The sequence below is a fragment of the Crinia signifera genome, chromosome 6, assembly GCF_055691185.1.
Source record: "Crinia signifera chromosome 6, ASM5569118v1, whole genome shotgun sequence".
NCBI lineage: Eukaryota > Metazoa > Chordata > Amphibia > Anura > Myobatrachidae > Crinia > Crinia signifera.
Genome location: NC_139222.1, coordinates 68,960,302 through 68,975,926, shown reverse-complemented (window position 1 = coordinate 68,975,926; position 15,625 = coordinate 68,960,302). Strand labels below are relative to the sequence as shown.

General features: G+C 40.9%; 1 protein-coding gene across 21 annotated transcripts in view; it reads left to right on the top strand.

Annotated features, from left to right (window-relative positions):
• KCNMA1 (potassium calcium-activated channel subfamily M alpha 1) overlaps positions 1 to 15,625 on the top strand; it is a 459,278-nt gene that overhangs the window by 306,744 nt on the left and 136,909 nt on the right. For all 21 annotated transcript variants that reach the window (XM_083146231.1, XM_083146240.1, XM_083146230.1 and 18 more), the window contains exon 10: positions 8,466 to 8,576. In XM_083146231.1, the coding sequence (XP_083002357.1) occupies positions 8,466 to 8,576 (111 nt within the window). The remainder of the gene's footprint in view (positions 1 to 8,465; positions 8,577 to 15,625) is intronic.

Genomic DNA, 15,625 nt, shown 5'->3' with positions numbered 1-15,625 from the left:
CAAATATCACACAGTTCCTAATAGAGTATCTAAAACTGTGTATCGGGTAGGCATCTTGAATTAATAGAACTCCTACTTCAATATCTCATTGTTGTATTTCTGTAAGGACACAGTGGACCTGGAGACATACTGTAAAAAGAAAAAAAGAAAAAAACATAATGTAAAATAAATGTTTAAGATTACAGTTGTGCACCTTTAAATAATGAAAACTACTCTATATTCAGAATATAATATATAAATATAAACCAGTTTTCAAGTGCTCAGTTCTGCAGTATGTACTGTATGAACCCTTATTTTAAGGAAACATGTAAACCGTTAAGTAGTGGAATGTTAATGTGTATGTGATTGTATCCCTAGACCTATAACTGCATTTCTTATATCTTTAAACTGGATATAATGCAGTATCCCTTCAAATTAAAGAACATTTAGCAATAGGAGTCCTGTTTCATGGACAAGACATGATGTCACTTACATCCATTGTCATCATTATTAATATTATTGTTTGTTTATTTATAAGTTTGCCAGAAAATTTTGCAGTACCACACAAAGGTAAAATGGGGACACACGCAAAACATGCAAACATACCAAAATAATTAGCCTAATGTGCAAGACCTAACTGGATCATAAATCTTAGTACAGCAGACAAAACTTACGTTTCAAACAAATCTTATGATCAATCAAACCTTCTAAAAAAAAAGACAAATGGAGATGTTGCCTGTAGCACGTAATCAGATTTTGCTATCATTATATAAAACTTAAATAAGTAATAGCTGGGACATGATTAATTGCTACTCTGGCATATCTATAATGGGTGCAAGGTGTGTGTTGCATACCGGCCCCTGGGTCTAGTGGGGGCCAAGAAACCCTTCATCCGTAGCTGCATAAATCTCAGGGAAAATCAAGCGGGTGCCCTGTTCCTGGAGACCTGCACATGCGTGATAGGCACAGTGCACCCCTGAAGAGGAGGGGGCCCAGATGGATCCTGCATACATCTTAAAGTCCCTCAGGGTTGCTATATATATATATATATATATTTATACACCTCTGTTTAGTTACTAAACACCTAGTACTCCAGGGGGTACATTTACTAAAATGTCTATAGAGCGCTCCATAAAAAAAAATAGCTGTGTGTCCCGGGGCCGGGCAGCACTGCTGTGCACTTTATTAGCCGCTGCCCGGCCCTGCCCCCGGCAATCCGGCTGTGTGCCACGTGAAGTTAGTAAATTCAAGCCACACACAGCCAGGAGGAAGGAGCCGGGGCCAGGAAGCAGCTATAGCTGAGCTCATCGCTAGCTCATCTCAGCACAGTGGCATTGCCCGGCGCCACAAGGAGGGGGAGACCCTGGCAATCCCGGAAATTTTGTGGGAATGGCAGTGAAAGGGTTAAACATTAGGTGTGTTCACATGCATCAATTTACTTTTGATTCAATTTGATTTGTTTCGGATTTTCCCAATTTCACCCCCTTTTGATCTGGCCTTTGCTTTAAATTCAATTTCACATTCGATCAGCATTTTTTTTTGCTTTCGATGTGCGTTCAAGGCTCAGTGTACACAGTTCATTTACTGGATCAAATTCCATAGTTCCTTGCCACAACAGTCTATTTGGCTTGCCGGAGGGCAGCCTATTATCCCCATTATGCTCACAGGCTTATAAAAATCCCAGAAAGCAACCGTATAGACCAGTGGTTCCCAACCCTGGTCCTCAAGTACCCCACACAGTGCATGTTTTACAGGTCTCCTCACAGAATCACAAGTGCTATAATTAGCTCCACCTGTGGATCTTTTCAAATGTGCCTGAATAATGAGTGTACCTGCCAGGTGACCTGGAAAACATGCACTGTTGGGGGTACTTGAGGACCAGGGTTGGGAACCACTGCTATAGTCTGTTTAAAAAAAAAAAAAAAAAAACATTGGGGGGAGGCCAAAAAATACTATTTTGGGGGCTAATTGGATACGACCATTAATGTGTAATTTTCACAATACTGCAGCAGTGTACTCTGTTGTTGTTGTTGCTACAACAGCACTACTTACTATTCTTGTTTATTAGATAAATCCATTTTCCTATAATAACTTTTATCAGACATACTGTATACAGTAGCACTACATTACATACATTTATAATTCATCTACTGCACAAGGGGGGTTATTCTGGTCCACAGGCAACGTGTGGATTAACGCCACCCGACCCCCTTGCACGCTCGGTTGCCCACATGGCTGCACATGGATGTTTTGGCAAAACATCCATTCGCAGCCTATGGGGTGACACCCACATCATTTGATGTTAGCCGAACATTGAATGATGTGGAAGGTACACACATATCTAAGAGACGCTCAGGTCCCTTAGATATGTGAGCACCCTCTACAGGAACAGGACAGGCAGCTGACATCCGGTGATGTCAACTACCCACCCCCCGCACCTGCGTCCCCAGTTTATTTCCATGAGAACGCCCAGTATTTTCATGGGAAAGCCCCTGAAACGCTGGTCGTTCCCATGGGTGAATCACCTGGCCTGCCACCCCACCCGCAGTCTTGCGTGCATGCACACCGGGCACTTGCGCAGAAATAAAACATAGGTCTTCAATGCATGCGCACTGAGGACCGAGTGAACCAGAATAAACCCCAAGGTGTAGACCAGGGGTGGGGAACCTTTTTTGTGCCAAGGGCCGTTTGTATGGGGAAAAAATCCTTTGGGGGCCATATGTAAAAATTTCTTATACAAATTGTCCTGCTGCAGCCGTCCCACGCTCCAGGGGCTGCTGCTGAATAGGACTGACAGTCTCCGGCTGCTGTTGATTAAGAGGAATCTCGCAAAAGAACTACCGACCTCTCACGAGAATTCCCCTGTACTTGACTCCAGGAAAAGCCACAAGGCGGGTGGGCAGGCCACTCAGACCGGCTAAGGGGGCCGCATACGGCCCCCGGGCCTGAGGTTCCCCACCCCTAGTATAGACCAAGTATAGCTCAATAAATGGAGGTCCTTTTTTCCTGTAATGCATAGCTAGATGTTTGAGTGTTTCCTTTTGGCTGTAAGTTGTATTTTCCCCCTTAAATATTCATAGCCACAGATATACAAAAATACATAACGTTGGTGCTCCCTTTATGTTCAACAATTAAACAGATTATAAAAACACCAATTATATTTTGCTTTCTATATGATCAATGTAGTTTAAATTAAAGTAAAACTATTTTTTTTAACATGGCCTGTAAACCGTTGTCAAATTTATATACACATTGGTATTTTTTCAGTGAAATTACTATTAAAGCTTGCTTTGTCAGGCTACATGGGATTGCTCCTAGTTTTTACTATACTTAGTCTCTGGCTCTGTAACCTACATTTTATAACAAATGTAAGCGAGTCCATGAAGATTGTAGGACACAAATACTTTGGCAGTCAGGAAGTTCTTTAAAAACTGCAACCTATTCTGGAAAACAGAACATCCCATTCACTGAACAGTGGCTCGGAGGAGAAAAGGATTAGAGCAGTAAAGTCGGAACTTTATATTTGGTGTGTTTCTGGGACAAATTTATCAAAGGGCAATTGGTAATTGTTAAACAAAAAACAGTGTGAAAATGTTAGCCAAATATATGGCTGCCTGTATCCCTTTGCTAAATTGCGTATTGCCATCCTGCGTGGAATTGGATGCCGTACCTGATGACTAGATTGTATCTAGATGTTCTACTTTGGATTCTGTCTCCTTTCTTTCCTATTTGTAAATCGTAATAACGTCAATGTTTACCGTGATTGTCATTTTCAAAGGTTATGAATCATTTCTGCTATTGTATTATGTTAAATGGCATTACTACTGTGCAAGATCTTTTTGTCTAGGATTTACATTTACTGTATTTTATGTAACTCCAACAAGATTAACAACAGAGTTCTCGAATACCCTCGGGCTATCATACCAATTGAGATATATACCCTTGTGGTCCAAATGGGAAGAAGAAAACAAAAATCTACACGAAAAACATGGTGTCTCCGGAATTCCCCATAACCTCAAATGAACCCAACATAAAGCATTTCTTCTTTGAAATGTTGTTTGTAGGCAAATTAATCTTAAATGATTATTTTCCCACGTATGAATTACTATTATTTGTCCTATCACAGGGCAATCTTAAAATGTGACTTGTATGGGTCTAGTTCTCCTAGATAATAGCCCTGCAATTAGGTTATTTGCAGTGTGCAATGATATCAGGTTCCATTGGCCTACTGACACCACTTCAACGCTACTTTCAACACCACAATTCGACATTTCATTGTATTTTTACACTGCATATTGGCAGTGTCCGATAATGGACCTGCTTAGTCTAATTACTTTTACTGCTGCCATTGTATAATTGAGAAATGAGCATTTGCCAAAAGGTTTAGTGTGGGCAGGGCAGGAATTAGGCTTCTCGGCACCCTAGGCAAAACTTCATCCCACTCCCACTAATACCCACTTTCCAGACCCTCAAGTGAAAGTTTGGAAGTGGCAATGAAAATTCAACAGCTTTTTTCCACACCTTTGACAAACAAGAAATGTATGTTTCATAGCAATAAATATCTAGTGGTTGTTGTGGGTTCAGTGACAAATACCAGAAGAGAGGTTTATTTATAGAGCCACAGACACTTTTGGTATTTAGGGCCTGATTTTAGGTCACATGCTGCTGTGGCATCGTTCTCGCTTTCATACGCTAATGCGGCAGCCTAAATTGCATATCTTTGTGCCTGGAAGTGCAATCCTATTCCGCCCACTGTTACAGCGCCTGCAGATGCAACACTCATTAGTATTGGCAATTGCACTAGCCCCATGCCATATCGGTTATGAACAGGCATCCCTTGTACAACTTCAGACCACGCAGAGCCATACATACAGTACATGCCCACTACAGTACCAACAGAAATACAGTAGCTTCTTGCCTCCAGTCGTGATTCTGGTTGGCACGCTCACCTGCACGTTCGCATAGGGGAGTGATGTTTTGAGACTGCGCATAACCATTTATGCGCATGTGCAGCCACTTGGTGCAAGCAGGCATGACAAATTGCTTATTTGCCACCCCATTTGCACCTACTAGCGCAGGTGTGGGGCGGCGGCGAGGGGTTGCGCCCATGGGAATGCCCAGCATTTTATGAGTTCCCATGAAAACGCTGGGCACTCCCATGGATATTAACCCGTGATGAGGGTGCAGTCCCGCCCGCTTCCCGTACAGGCACTCTAAGACACCGGAGAGGTGTCTTAGATCTGCAAGCGCTGTAGAAATCATTAGATGGTCGGCGAACATCAAATGATTTTGCCCCCGTCGGCAAGGATGCGAATGGATGTTTATGCAAAACATCCATTCACATGTTTACGGAAAAAACGGTGTGTGAGGAAGTGGGGGGTGGGTGGTCCTGCGGGGCAGCGTTAAAATGACTTGCAATGCTGCAAGTCAACCAGAATCCCCCCCCAAAGTGTAGATACTTTCGCAGCTGGCTTGAATACTGGAATTGCGGCCATTTTCACAAATGCCTCCAGCTCAGAATTTCGTCCCTCATTTGTTATGTACCCAAGAGCCTGGCAGCTTGAAATCATCAGGAAATGGAACAGTTACTAAGCCCAGAGAGAGCTTTCAGAATAATACAGTATTATACTAGTACATTGGCTAGGACCTGGTTTATTATTGATTAGTGATGGTTTGGTGATGATGCAGTGAGTACACTATACACATGAACAATGATAAAGTTTATATGCACAAATAAGGAATTAATGTGGAGACCATGTAATCCCGCCATTGCATTATCTTTCATTTTTCTTGTTTAGTACAGTCTGTCCTGTGAGAAAAAGCTACATTTTGTTTTTATTGTTTTTTTTTTTTTTACAGGAAACTAAAGTATATATTGTATTGTTCTGGAGATCCTACTGTATTCCTACTATAGATATTTCTACAATTTGTGAAGTGCTCCACATTCGGTACTCTTAGGGGTAAATTGGCTGAAACTTATACAAAATGAAAAGACCAATCATATTCTGTCTATCATTTTCTAGGGTGCAATAGAGAACTGATAGACCGAATCGGACTGGTTGCTATGGGCAACATTCACCTTTTTCAGACGCTTCAGTAAATATACCCGTTAAAAAATGAAATGGAAGTCAGACGCAAGTACACCCACACTGCATGCACTGAGCTAAGGGGTTGGTGTATTAAGCACTGCATAGAGCAGAGAATTTGCCCATAGCAACTTGTCGAAATATTCATTTTATAAAATGTAATTGATGAATGCTATCTCCAAAGGTGATTGGGGCCGATGTATTAAGCCTCAACAAGAGATAAATGCAAGGGTGATAGAGAGATAAACATCCAGCCAATCACGTCCCAACTGCCATGCTACAGGCTGTGTTTGAAAAAAGTCAGTAAGGAGCTGATTGGCTGGACGTTTATCTCTCCTTATCACCCTTGCATTTATCTCTTGTTGAGGCTTAATACATCTGCCCCAGTGTTTGCTATGGGCAACCTCTCCACTGGTCCACTTCTACATACTTTTTACTGCTTGTTTCATACCTCATCATGAGCTCGTACATACACCAGCCCAATCTTGGTTCATAAGAAATCACAGCTGCACATAGGGGCGTATTCAATCTGTGACAGAGTTTGCTCCAGGCAAAAAAATCTGCAATTTATTTTGCCCTATTCAATGTCCATGCCAATTTTTCACCTGGGTGAAAACCACGTGGGTCGGCAAATTTCCTGCGGATCCACGTGTTTTAGCAATTTCGCCGCTGTTTTAATCCGTTGCTTGGTTCCGTTTTCTTACATGTTAATTCGCCGACAAAAAAAATAAATGTAGTGGCAAAAGCGAAAATGTACTCCAAAACAGGTGAAACCATCCCTTGATTTTATATTGATCTGGGAGACTTTGCCATTATTTTGCCAGGCGAAAAAATGGCAATGTCTCCCAGATCAATATAAAATCAAGGGATGGTTTCACCTGTTTTGGAGTACATTTTCGCTTTTGCCGCTATAATTGAATACTAGGCTGCAATTCTCTCTAAATGCAAAATCTGTCTGCAATTTGGATGTCTTGGCCCCCAGAGAGTCCACACACTTGTAAAAGTGCTCCTCTTCATTTAAAGTAGTAAATATGATTTCATAGCAGTTAACAACATATGTATCCTAACACAGCATACCTATTTCCCAAGAACATTGATAGAAAATAAATACTGCTATAAGAAATACTTTCATTTTCCGCTAATACAGTGCTTAGAACAATAAAAAGCATGTAGCAAACAACAAATATTGTAAATAACAAAAGAACAAAACCATGTTTTAAAGACGCTGTTTAATTCCAATTTATTCATGTGAGACATAAAATATATTTGCAGCATTCTCATAAATGTCCCCCATAATGCTTTATAAACCTAGTTCTCGAGCACCTGTCACCTAAACATAGCAGAGGCTGACATTGTGTGGGCTGAACTAGCATTCATTAGAAGACAGTCTATTAATTCACCACAAACAATGACATCACTGAGGCACTTAATGACTAATACCCATAAGGCCTGCCCCCCCATGACACATTTGAATTGTGTCAGTAACTGAAGTGAATTGCTTGGCTGCATGCTCATGAACTTTGATAAAATATAGGAGACAGGTGCATCTTATGTGCCTCTGGTGACATTCATCACATTTATAGGAATTGAGGAACAATTGGTAGTATAGCACATTTCAGTGAAGTTACTGTGCAAATAGACAAAAAGTCTGGATTTCTAGTCAGAGTGGTCAAAGCTAACTTATGGTTATGTAGCAATAAACATTTAAGTAATGTTGTTGTAGTTTGCATGCTATGGCAATATCTTAAAACATCCAGTATAGGATATTTCATTGCTGGTAAGTATCTTCTGACTGGTAAGCCTTAGTATATTTGCCAGCTTGTGTACACGTTTGGTCAGTGGATGCCTTTAGAACAGGCATGTCCAACGTTGGCCCTCCAGATGTTTTGAAACTACACATCCCAGAATGCTTTGCAATAGTTTTAGCATTCTCTAATAGCAAAACTGTGGCAAAGCATGCTGGGATGTGTAGTTTCACAACATCTGGAGGGCCAACGTTGGACATGCCTGCTTTAGAACTTCCAAAATTTTAAATTTTGAAATGAAAATTATAACCACTAAATAGAACACTATAACAAAAAAAGAATAATTTAATATTGATCTAGTTGCTTATTTGTTTTAAAAACTCTTCACCAACAGTTGATTTTAATGTCCCTTTTTTCTCTTATAATTCATTTTATCTTGACTGTATTTGACTACTCTATTATGTGACTATATTTTGATATTAGATAATGTATTGATACAAGTTACTTTGACTATTTTCTGTATAACGATTCTCCTTCCATAGCTCCTCCACTCTGGATCTCCTAGAAGATATCCATTCATGGAACGATGCTGGAACTTTCCTCCTTCCCCAGCCACCCTAATGTCCCCATTCTTATTAGTTCCTTTGTATTCCAGGCATATTGTGGTCTGTGGTCACATCACTTTAGAAAGCGTGTCCAACTTCTTGAAGGATTTTTTACACAAAGACCGAGATGATGTCAACGTGGAGATCGTATTCTTGCACAAGTGGGTAACCTTTCATGATCATGTACAATAGGTTTGCACTATGGCCCATACATACTAGACATCTTACTAGGCATTTGTCTTAAGCTTCCACTTCTCATCTCAGTTCTTGCCAACCTTCTGCTTGTCCATCAAGTCACTCAGATAGTTGATTATCGAAACATCTGCAACCATTGCTGCGTGTGTGAACTATATGCAATTGCTAATATAAGCAAGGCTGCTGGTCGTCATCTAAACACATTTCCAGGTGACAGCAGTATGAGCATATTTACACACATTAAACTGCACATGGAATCACTGTTGTGATTGCATTAGTGTCTGACTCCCAATCAGGCTCATTGTGCAGTGCCAATCCCTATTTGTAGCATCCACTTATAAGGTAACCAATCACTTACCTCTTGGAATACTGTATGCTTTGCACCAAAGTATAGTAAATAAATTCTTTATATTGTCCCACCACTCTCTCTATATTGTCATGCTTGGCTATCATTTTAAGGTGATGCACGGTGCAAAGGCTTTATAATTGGAGGAAATAATTTCAAATAGTGACATTTTATAATTAAAAGACACATTTTATATTATACAGGATTGCTTTCTTGCTTATGTTCATATTGATCATACAATAGATAAATAAATAAATACATCTAAAAAAAACCCTTTATTTTAATATTATTATTTCCAATGGGTGAGAATACAGATGGTTTCAGCATAAACTGTATAAAACCAGCATGTGTTACTTGTGGTGAGGTCAGAGGAAGGCAGCCCCATCACTGTACAGCTGTTGTCCCTTGTATACTGGTGGAGTAGCAGTGGGCAGGACAGCAGGTACTTACAGCTACTAACCACACATGGGGGAGGGATAGGTTTAGGTACAGTGGTATGGGGTTAGGCACTATTGGGGGTGGTTAGACTGTGGAGGGGGGTTTAGGGTATGGTTGTGTGGGGAAAGGGAGGGTTGTGTTGGCAGGGGGGAGGGTAAGAATACTTACCTGCCCCCATTTGGGATTACCTCCATTGGGATGATGGCGTTGGTATTCTACATGCTAGCATACCCGGCCTAACGCTAACCCTCCCCGCCTACTTATGTGTGGGATTCTGATATCAATATCCTCATCAGTATTTTCACTGCCGGCATCTTGTCTGCTGGAATTGTCACCAAATCTATGTACTGTATCCATAGCTATCAGATTACATATATAGATATTGCTTCGGTCTTACTTTTTCCTTCTTGCACTGTCCTGGATGCACATAGTACAGGTTGCAGAGTGAAAACGTTTTGACCATGGATGCAGGGGTGCGGATGTGAGTGTGTCTCTGTTTGGTGCCACCCCACTGAAGAGAGACACCCTGGTACAGGCTGCACCCCCTTAGTGACCCCACTGTGTCTATACCAGCAAATCGAGGGAGATCAGCAATGGTGGCAAGTTCTAAATATACAAATAATTGCAATAATACGAAGAAGCTGCTTCTAAGTTATAAATATTGTCTTTGTCATATTCTAATCATTTTTATAGTGGAAAAAAAATCTAAAGTTTGACAGGGCGCCTTGTATAATTGTGTTCCTCTTGTAACGTACCGGCTGTTGCTTTCTAAATAAGTAACTTTATTAAAGGCACAAAATTAAGACATACTTTTCTATCTATTTTGCATTGCTTCCAGTAATTGAAGAAAAATATATACGTTTTTCTTTTTTATTGCTAATTCATAACTACCTACACTATAATAGTAATACATTTATAGATACCACAATGAATTTAATAGGAGTGTTCATTATATGAGGAATTTAATACATTACAGTAGTTTATACTATTAGAGGCCATTGTATAAAAAACATCTATTCATATGCTGCTATTTGAAAGTGACAAATGCAACAGGAAAGCAATTATTAAGACAAAGAGAGCACTTTCCACTTTCCTGTGCTTTTCTTTCTTTTTTTTTTTAATGTTATTGTAAATAGATACAAATGATCCCAGGAAAATAAAGTAAATTATCACAATTTAGCCAGTAAGGAAAAATTTCCGTTTCCTGCAAAAGATCAATTTAAATGTTGATGTGTAACAAATAATAACGACACACCATTTTCCAGTCATTATTATGAAAATACAAAAGATGATACAGGTTTTAATAAATATGATAAATCAAACCGATTTAACCAGCTTCACTGAATGACAATTTTTGTCTGTTTTCTGGAATTGTTGAATGCCATGTACTCCCAAACGTTTGCAGATTTTCGTTACAGTCAGCCAACTAGTTGGATGGTTGGAAAGATAATGTTTATACAGATGTTTTATCACACAGCTAGCCTTAATATGATATGCAGTGTGAGCTGTCAGGTCCCATGCAACTACGCTAAAATTGGGTGAGGTTTTTTTGCCAATAATAGTCTTAGTGGCGACGACGGGGCGTGACCTCAGACGTGATGACGTAACACGCTGGTGAGCAAGAGGCGGCGGGGAGCGTGTGAGATGGAGGCCGTGACTATCGCTGAATGCTGCAACGGCTCTACTGCCTGAGACCAGCCGAGACTGCTGAATGCTGCGACGGCGCTATTATTTGAGCCCAGCTGAGATAGTGCGATCACCCGGCACTTCACAATAGATGCACCTTCTCTTAAATCAAGCCGAGCGAGGAACAGCGGACGCAGCATGCAGCAAGCCAAGAACGACTACAAGCGGGAACGGTGACCTGTTTTTTTGCCAATAATAGTCTTAGTGGCGACGACGGGGCGTGACCTCAGACGTGATGACGTAACACGCTGGTGAGCAAGAGGCGGCGGGGAGCGTGTGAGATGGAGGCCGTGACTATCGCTGAATGCTGCAACGGCTCTACTGCCTGAGACCAGCCGAGACTGCTGAATGCTGCGACGGCGCTATTATTTGAGCCCAGCTGAGATAGTGCGATCACCCGGCACTTCACAATAGATGCACCTTCTCTTAAATCAAGCCGAGCGAGGAACAGCGGACGCAGCATGCAGCAAGCCAAGAACGACTACAAGCGGGAACGGTGACCTGATACCCTAAGTCCCTTCACCCCCCCCCCCCCCCCCATATACCAGGTGAAGACATCAATCGGCAGCAGGACGGGAGGCTGGGAACCGAGGAAGGGAAGGAGCTGGAGCCTGCGCCACGCCATACCGGCTAGCGCTGTGGCTATACACCTGCCGTCGGGCTCGCTCCGGACGCCGACAAGCACGAGGCTACAAGCGGGCACAAGAGAAACACGCAGCAGCAGCAAGAGCCCGGGGGGCACGTGAGTAGCTGCAAACGCAGCGGTGCACTATTTTTGCCTTCACAATAATATATAAAATGGCAGCATGAAAGGAACTGTACCCAATAGACTAGCTCTGTGCTGAAACCCTCTTTTTTCTCTCATTCTGAACGTGGAACTGTGCGGAAAACGCTCACTCTCAGCCCGGAGTGAATTTAGTATAGCCCCAGTGCAGAGAGGAGTGGTAGGCTAAGACCTGGAGATATTGGTGATTGTACCCCAGGAGGGGGGGGGATACCTGGACAGAGTGCCGTTAGTAAATTCCCACGTTTACAGGTGTGGCGTGTGCACTATAAGCTGCATAATCGATTCTCTAGCAGCTTCACAAAAGTGTTTTCACCTAATTAATCAATCACCTGCCAAAATTAAAATATGGGGAAAACAACGCAGACGACAGCAGCTGCAAAGCTGGCACGCTTTGCCAGCGGAACGAGTGCTCAAACTAGAAACAAGGAGACGCGGGAATCTTTATCCCCAAACACCTCGGCTATGGGTAATCAGGTAGAAACATCTGGAGAACCTACCTTACAACAGTTATTAGAGGCAATAACGGGAAGTGAGACCAGAATTGGGGAAAAAATCTCCCAAACACAGGCAGAGATTGGCCTGATTAGACAGGATCTACAAAAGATTCAACTCAGGGTGGAGGAGACCGAAAAGAGGATCTCAACAATAGAGGACAGACAAATTAAGATGGAGACACAATTCAACAATGGTATTGGCTCCGCTGGGGAGCTAGTTTGCACATCTGCACACCGATTAAATGTAATATTTAATTTTTATAGAAAGGCCCCAAGTCATCCAATCAGTGGAGGGGGTGCTGTTCCAAGCAGTCAGGTATACAATGGTTATTTAGGACAAAAGAGAGAAAAGGGACTGCTGTGTGAGGAACGCACTAAAGAAGCAAGAGAAAAAAATACATATTTTTTTTCCTTTAATAAAATATAACTTTTAATTCTTAACTCATTAATATTCCCGTAATTTGTTATGCGGGAAATGGGGTTTACAGCGAAAAATAGAGGTTAAAAATTTGTGGACATACGAAATATATTGTGTTCAAAGAGAGAAATGGTGTTTTAAAATCACGTTAGAGTCCAAGTTGAAAGATGTTAGTTTAATTATATCCGTGTTGTTTGTGCAACATATAATTTACTCCCTTTATGTGTGACCGTTTATGATGGTATAAACTGCTTCTGTTTGTCAGTTGTATCTGTAATATTTTATCAAATGTGTATATATCCAATAAAGATCTCAAACAATATAGAGTGTTTTAATTGCAATATATCTAGCAAATCCACTGTTGGTTGCCTATCTGTAGGTGGCTAGAAATTGCACAGACTTTGTACAAAAATGTTGTTGAGAATATCTTTATTGGATTGGTACCATTTATTTATGGATGGTCCTTTGGTGCCATCTACTGGTATTTTATGGTAATACACTGACTTTCAGTATAATATACACAGTGAGGCTTATTTCTGACACACAGAGATTTTGTCAAGGGGAGAAAAAAATAATTCACATTTATTTATGGAAGGCAGAGTAATCAGTTACACACAAAGTCAGGGATATCCTGTCTGAGTGAATCAGTGCATTTACAGGAGATCACTGTTCATATGCATTGGTGCGCTTAGGTGGACCTATCTTGTATATAGTATTGCAGGCTTAGGTGATTCCCTGGTTGCCCTTAAGTATACAGGCTTGAGGCTAGTCAGGGGCCAAACAAGGGTCACTACCTATCTCACCCCAGGTGTGAGGGTTAGCACCTGGGAAATCTGAGTGGCGCACAGTTACACTAACAACACATTATTTCTGATACATATCAATTTAAGAACATAACATTTCTCTTGGATACCGACGCATGCGTTTCGCTGAATAGAATCAGCTTTGTCAAGGCCTTGACAAAGCTGATTCTATTCAGCGAAACGCATGCGTCGGTATCCAAGAGAAATGTTATGTTCTTAAATTGATATGTATCAGAAATAATGTGTTGTTAGTGTAACTGTGCGCCACTCAGATTTCCCAGGTGCTAACCCTCACACCTGGGGTGAGATAGGTAGTGACCCTTGTTTGGCCCCTGACTAGCCTCAAGCCTGTATACTTAAGGGCAACCAGGGAATCACCTAAGCCTGCAATACTATATACAAGATAGGTCCACCTAAGCGCACCAATGCATATGAACAGTGATCTCCTGTAAATGCACTGATTCACTCAGACAGGATATCCCTGACTTTGTGTGTAACTGATTACTCTGCCTTCCATAAATAAATGTGAATTATTTTTTTCTCCCCTTGACAAAATCTCTGTGTGTCAGAAATAAGCCTCACTGTGTATATTATACTGAAAGTCAGTGTATTACCATAAAATACCAGTAGATGGCACCAAAGGACCATCCATAAATAAATGGTACCAATCCAATAAAGATATTCTCAACAACATTTTTGTACAAAGTCTGTGCAATTTCTAGCCACCTACAGATAGGCAACCAACAGTGGATTTGCTAGATATATTGCAATTAAAACACTCTATATTGTTTGAGATCTTTATTGGATATATACACATTTGATAAAATATTACAGATACAACTGACAAACAGAAGCAGTTTATACCATCATAAACGGTCACACATAAAGGGAGTAAATTATATGTTGCACAAACAACACGGATATAATTAAACTAACATCTTTCAACTTGGACTCTAACGTGATTTTAAAACACCATTTCTCTCTTTGAACACAATATATTTCGTATGTCCACAAATTTTTAACCTCTATTTTTCGCTGTAAACCCCATTTCCCGCATAACAAATTACGGGAATATTAATGAGTTAAGAATTAAAAGTTATATTTTATTAAAGGAAAAAAAATATGTATTTTTTTCTCTTGCTTCTTTAGTGCGTTCCTCACACAGCAGTCCCTTTTCTCTCTTTTGTCCTAAATAACAATTCAACAATAACATGCATATAATAAAAGGTCTACAGAGCCAGCTGACAGAAGTTGAAGGTCGGGCTCGTAGAAACAATATAAGAATTGTCGGGATCCCCGAGAAAACTGAAGGTGTAGACCCGCAAAAATGGTTAGAGAATTGGTTAACTACTCAATTTGGAAAAGAGGCCTTCTCCAATGTGTTCTGTGTTGAACGGGCCCATAGAATCCCCTTACGACCAGGTCCCCCAGGTGCTCCTCCCAGGGCCATGATTGCAAAGATTCTTAACTTTCGCGATAGGGATGCTATTCTACGGCTTGCCCGGGGAAAAAACCCAATAGAGATCCATGGGTCCAACATCATGTTTTTTCCTGACTTTGCAAAGGAGGTTCAGAAGGAGAGGCAAAAATACATAAATGTTAAAAAAAAGGCTCCGTGAGCAAGAATTACAGTATGCCATGTTGTACCCGGCAAAGATGCGAGTCATTGTGGACGGTATAAGTAAATTCTTCATTACCCCAGAAGAAGTGTCAAGTTGGCTGGATGGCCGGAGGAAATAGTATATCAGCTTGAAATTAGGGGGACACTGTTTTTTATTATGAGGACTTGGTCTTTATAAGTCTGGGGGTCCGGGAATGTATATATCAGCTACGTGATCTAGGTATAGGGGGGGGACTGGGGAAAAAGAAAAAAAAAAAAAAACCATTAGAAAAAAAAAAAAAAAAATCAGAAATAATATAAGATAGGGAAAGGTCTTCGCAACTAGATAAATATGAGATACTAGGTGGTCTACCAAAAGAAAATTGGCGGCTAATGATGTCCACATGCTATATCAGTCAATGTAAACAAAAATTAAGCAGAAA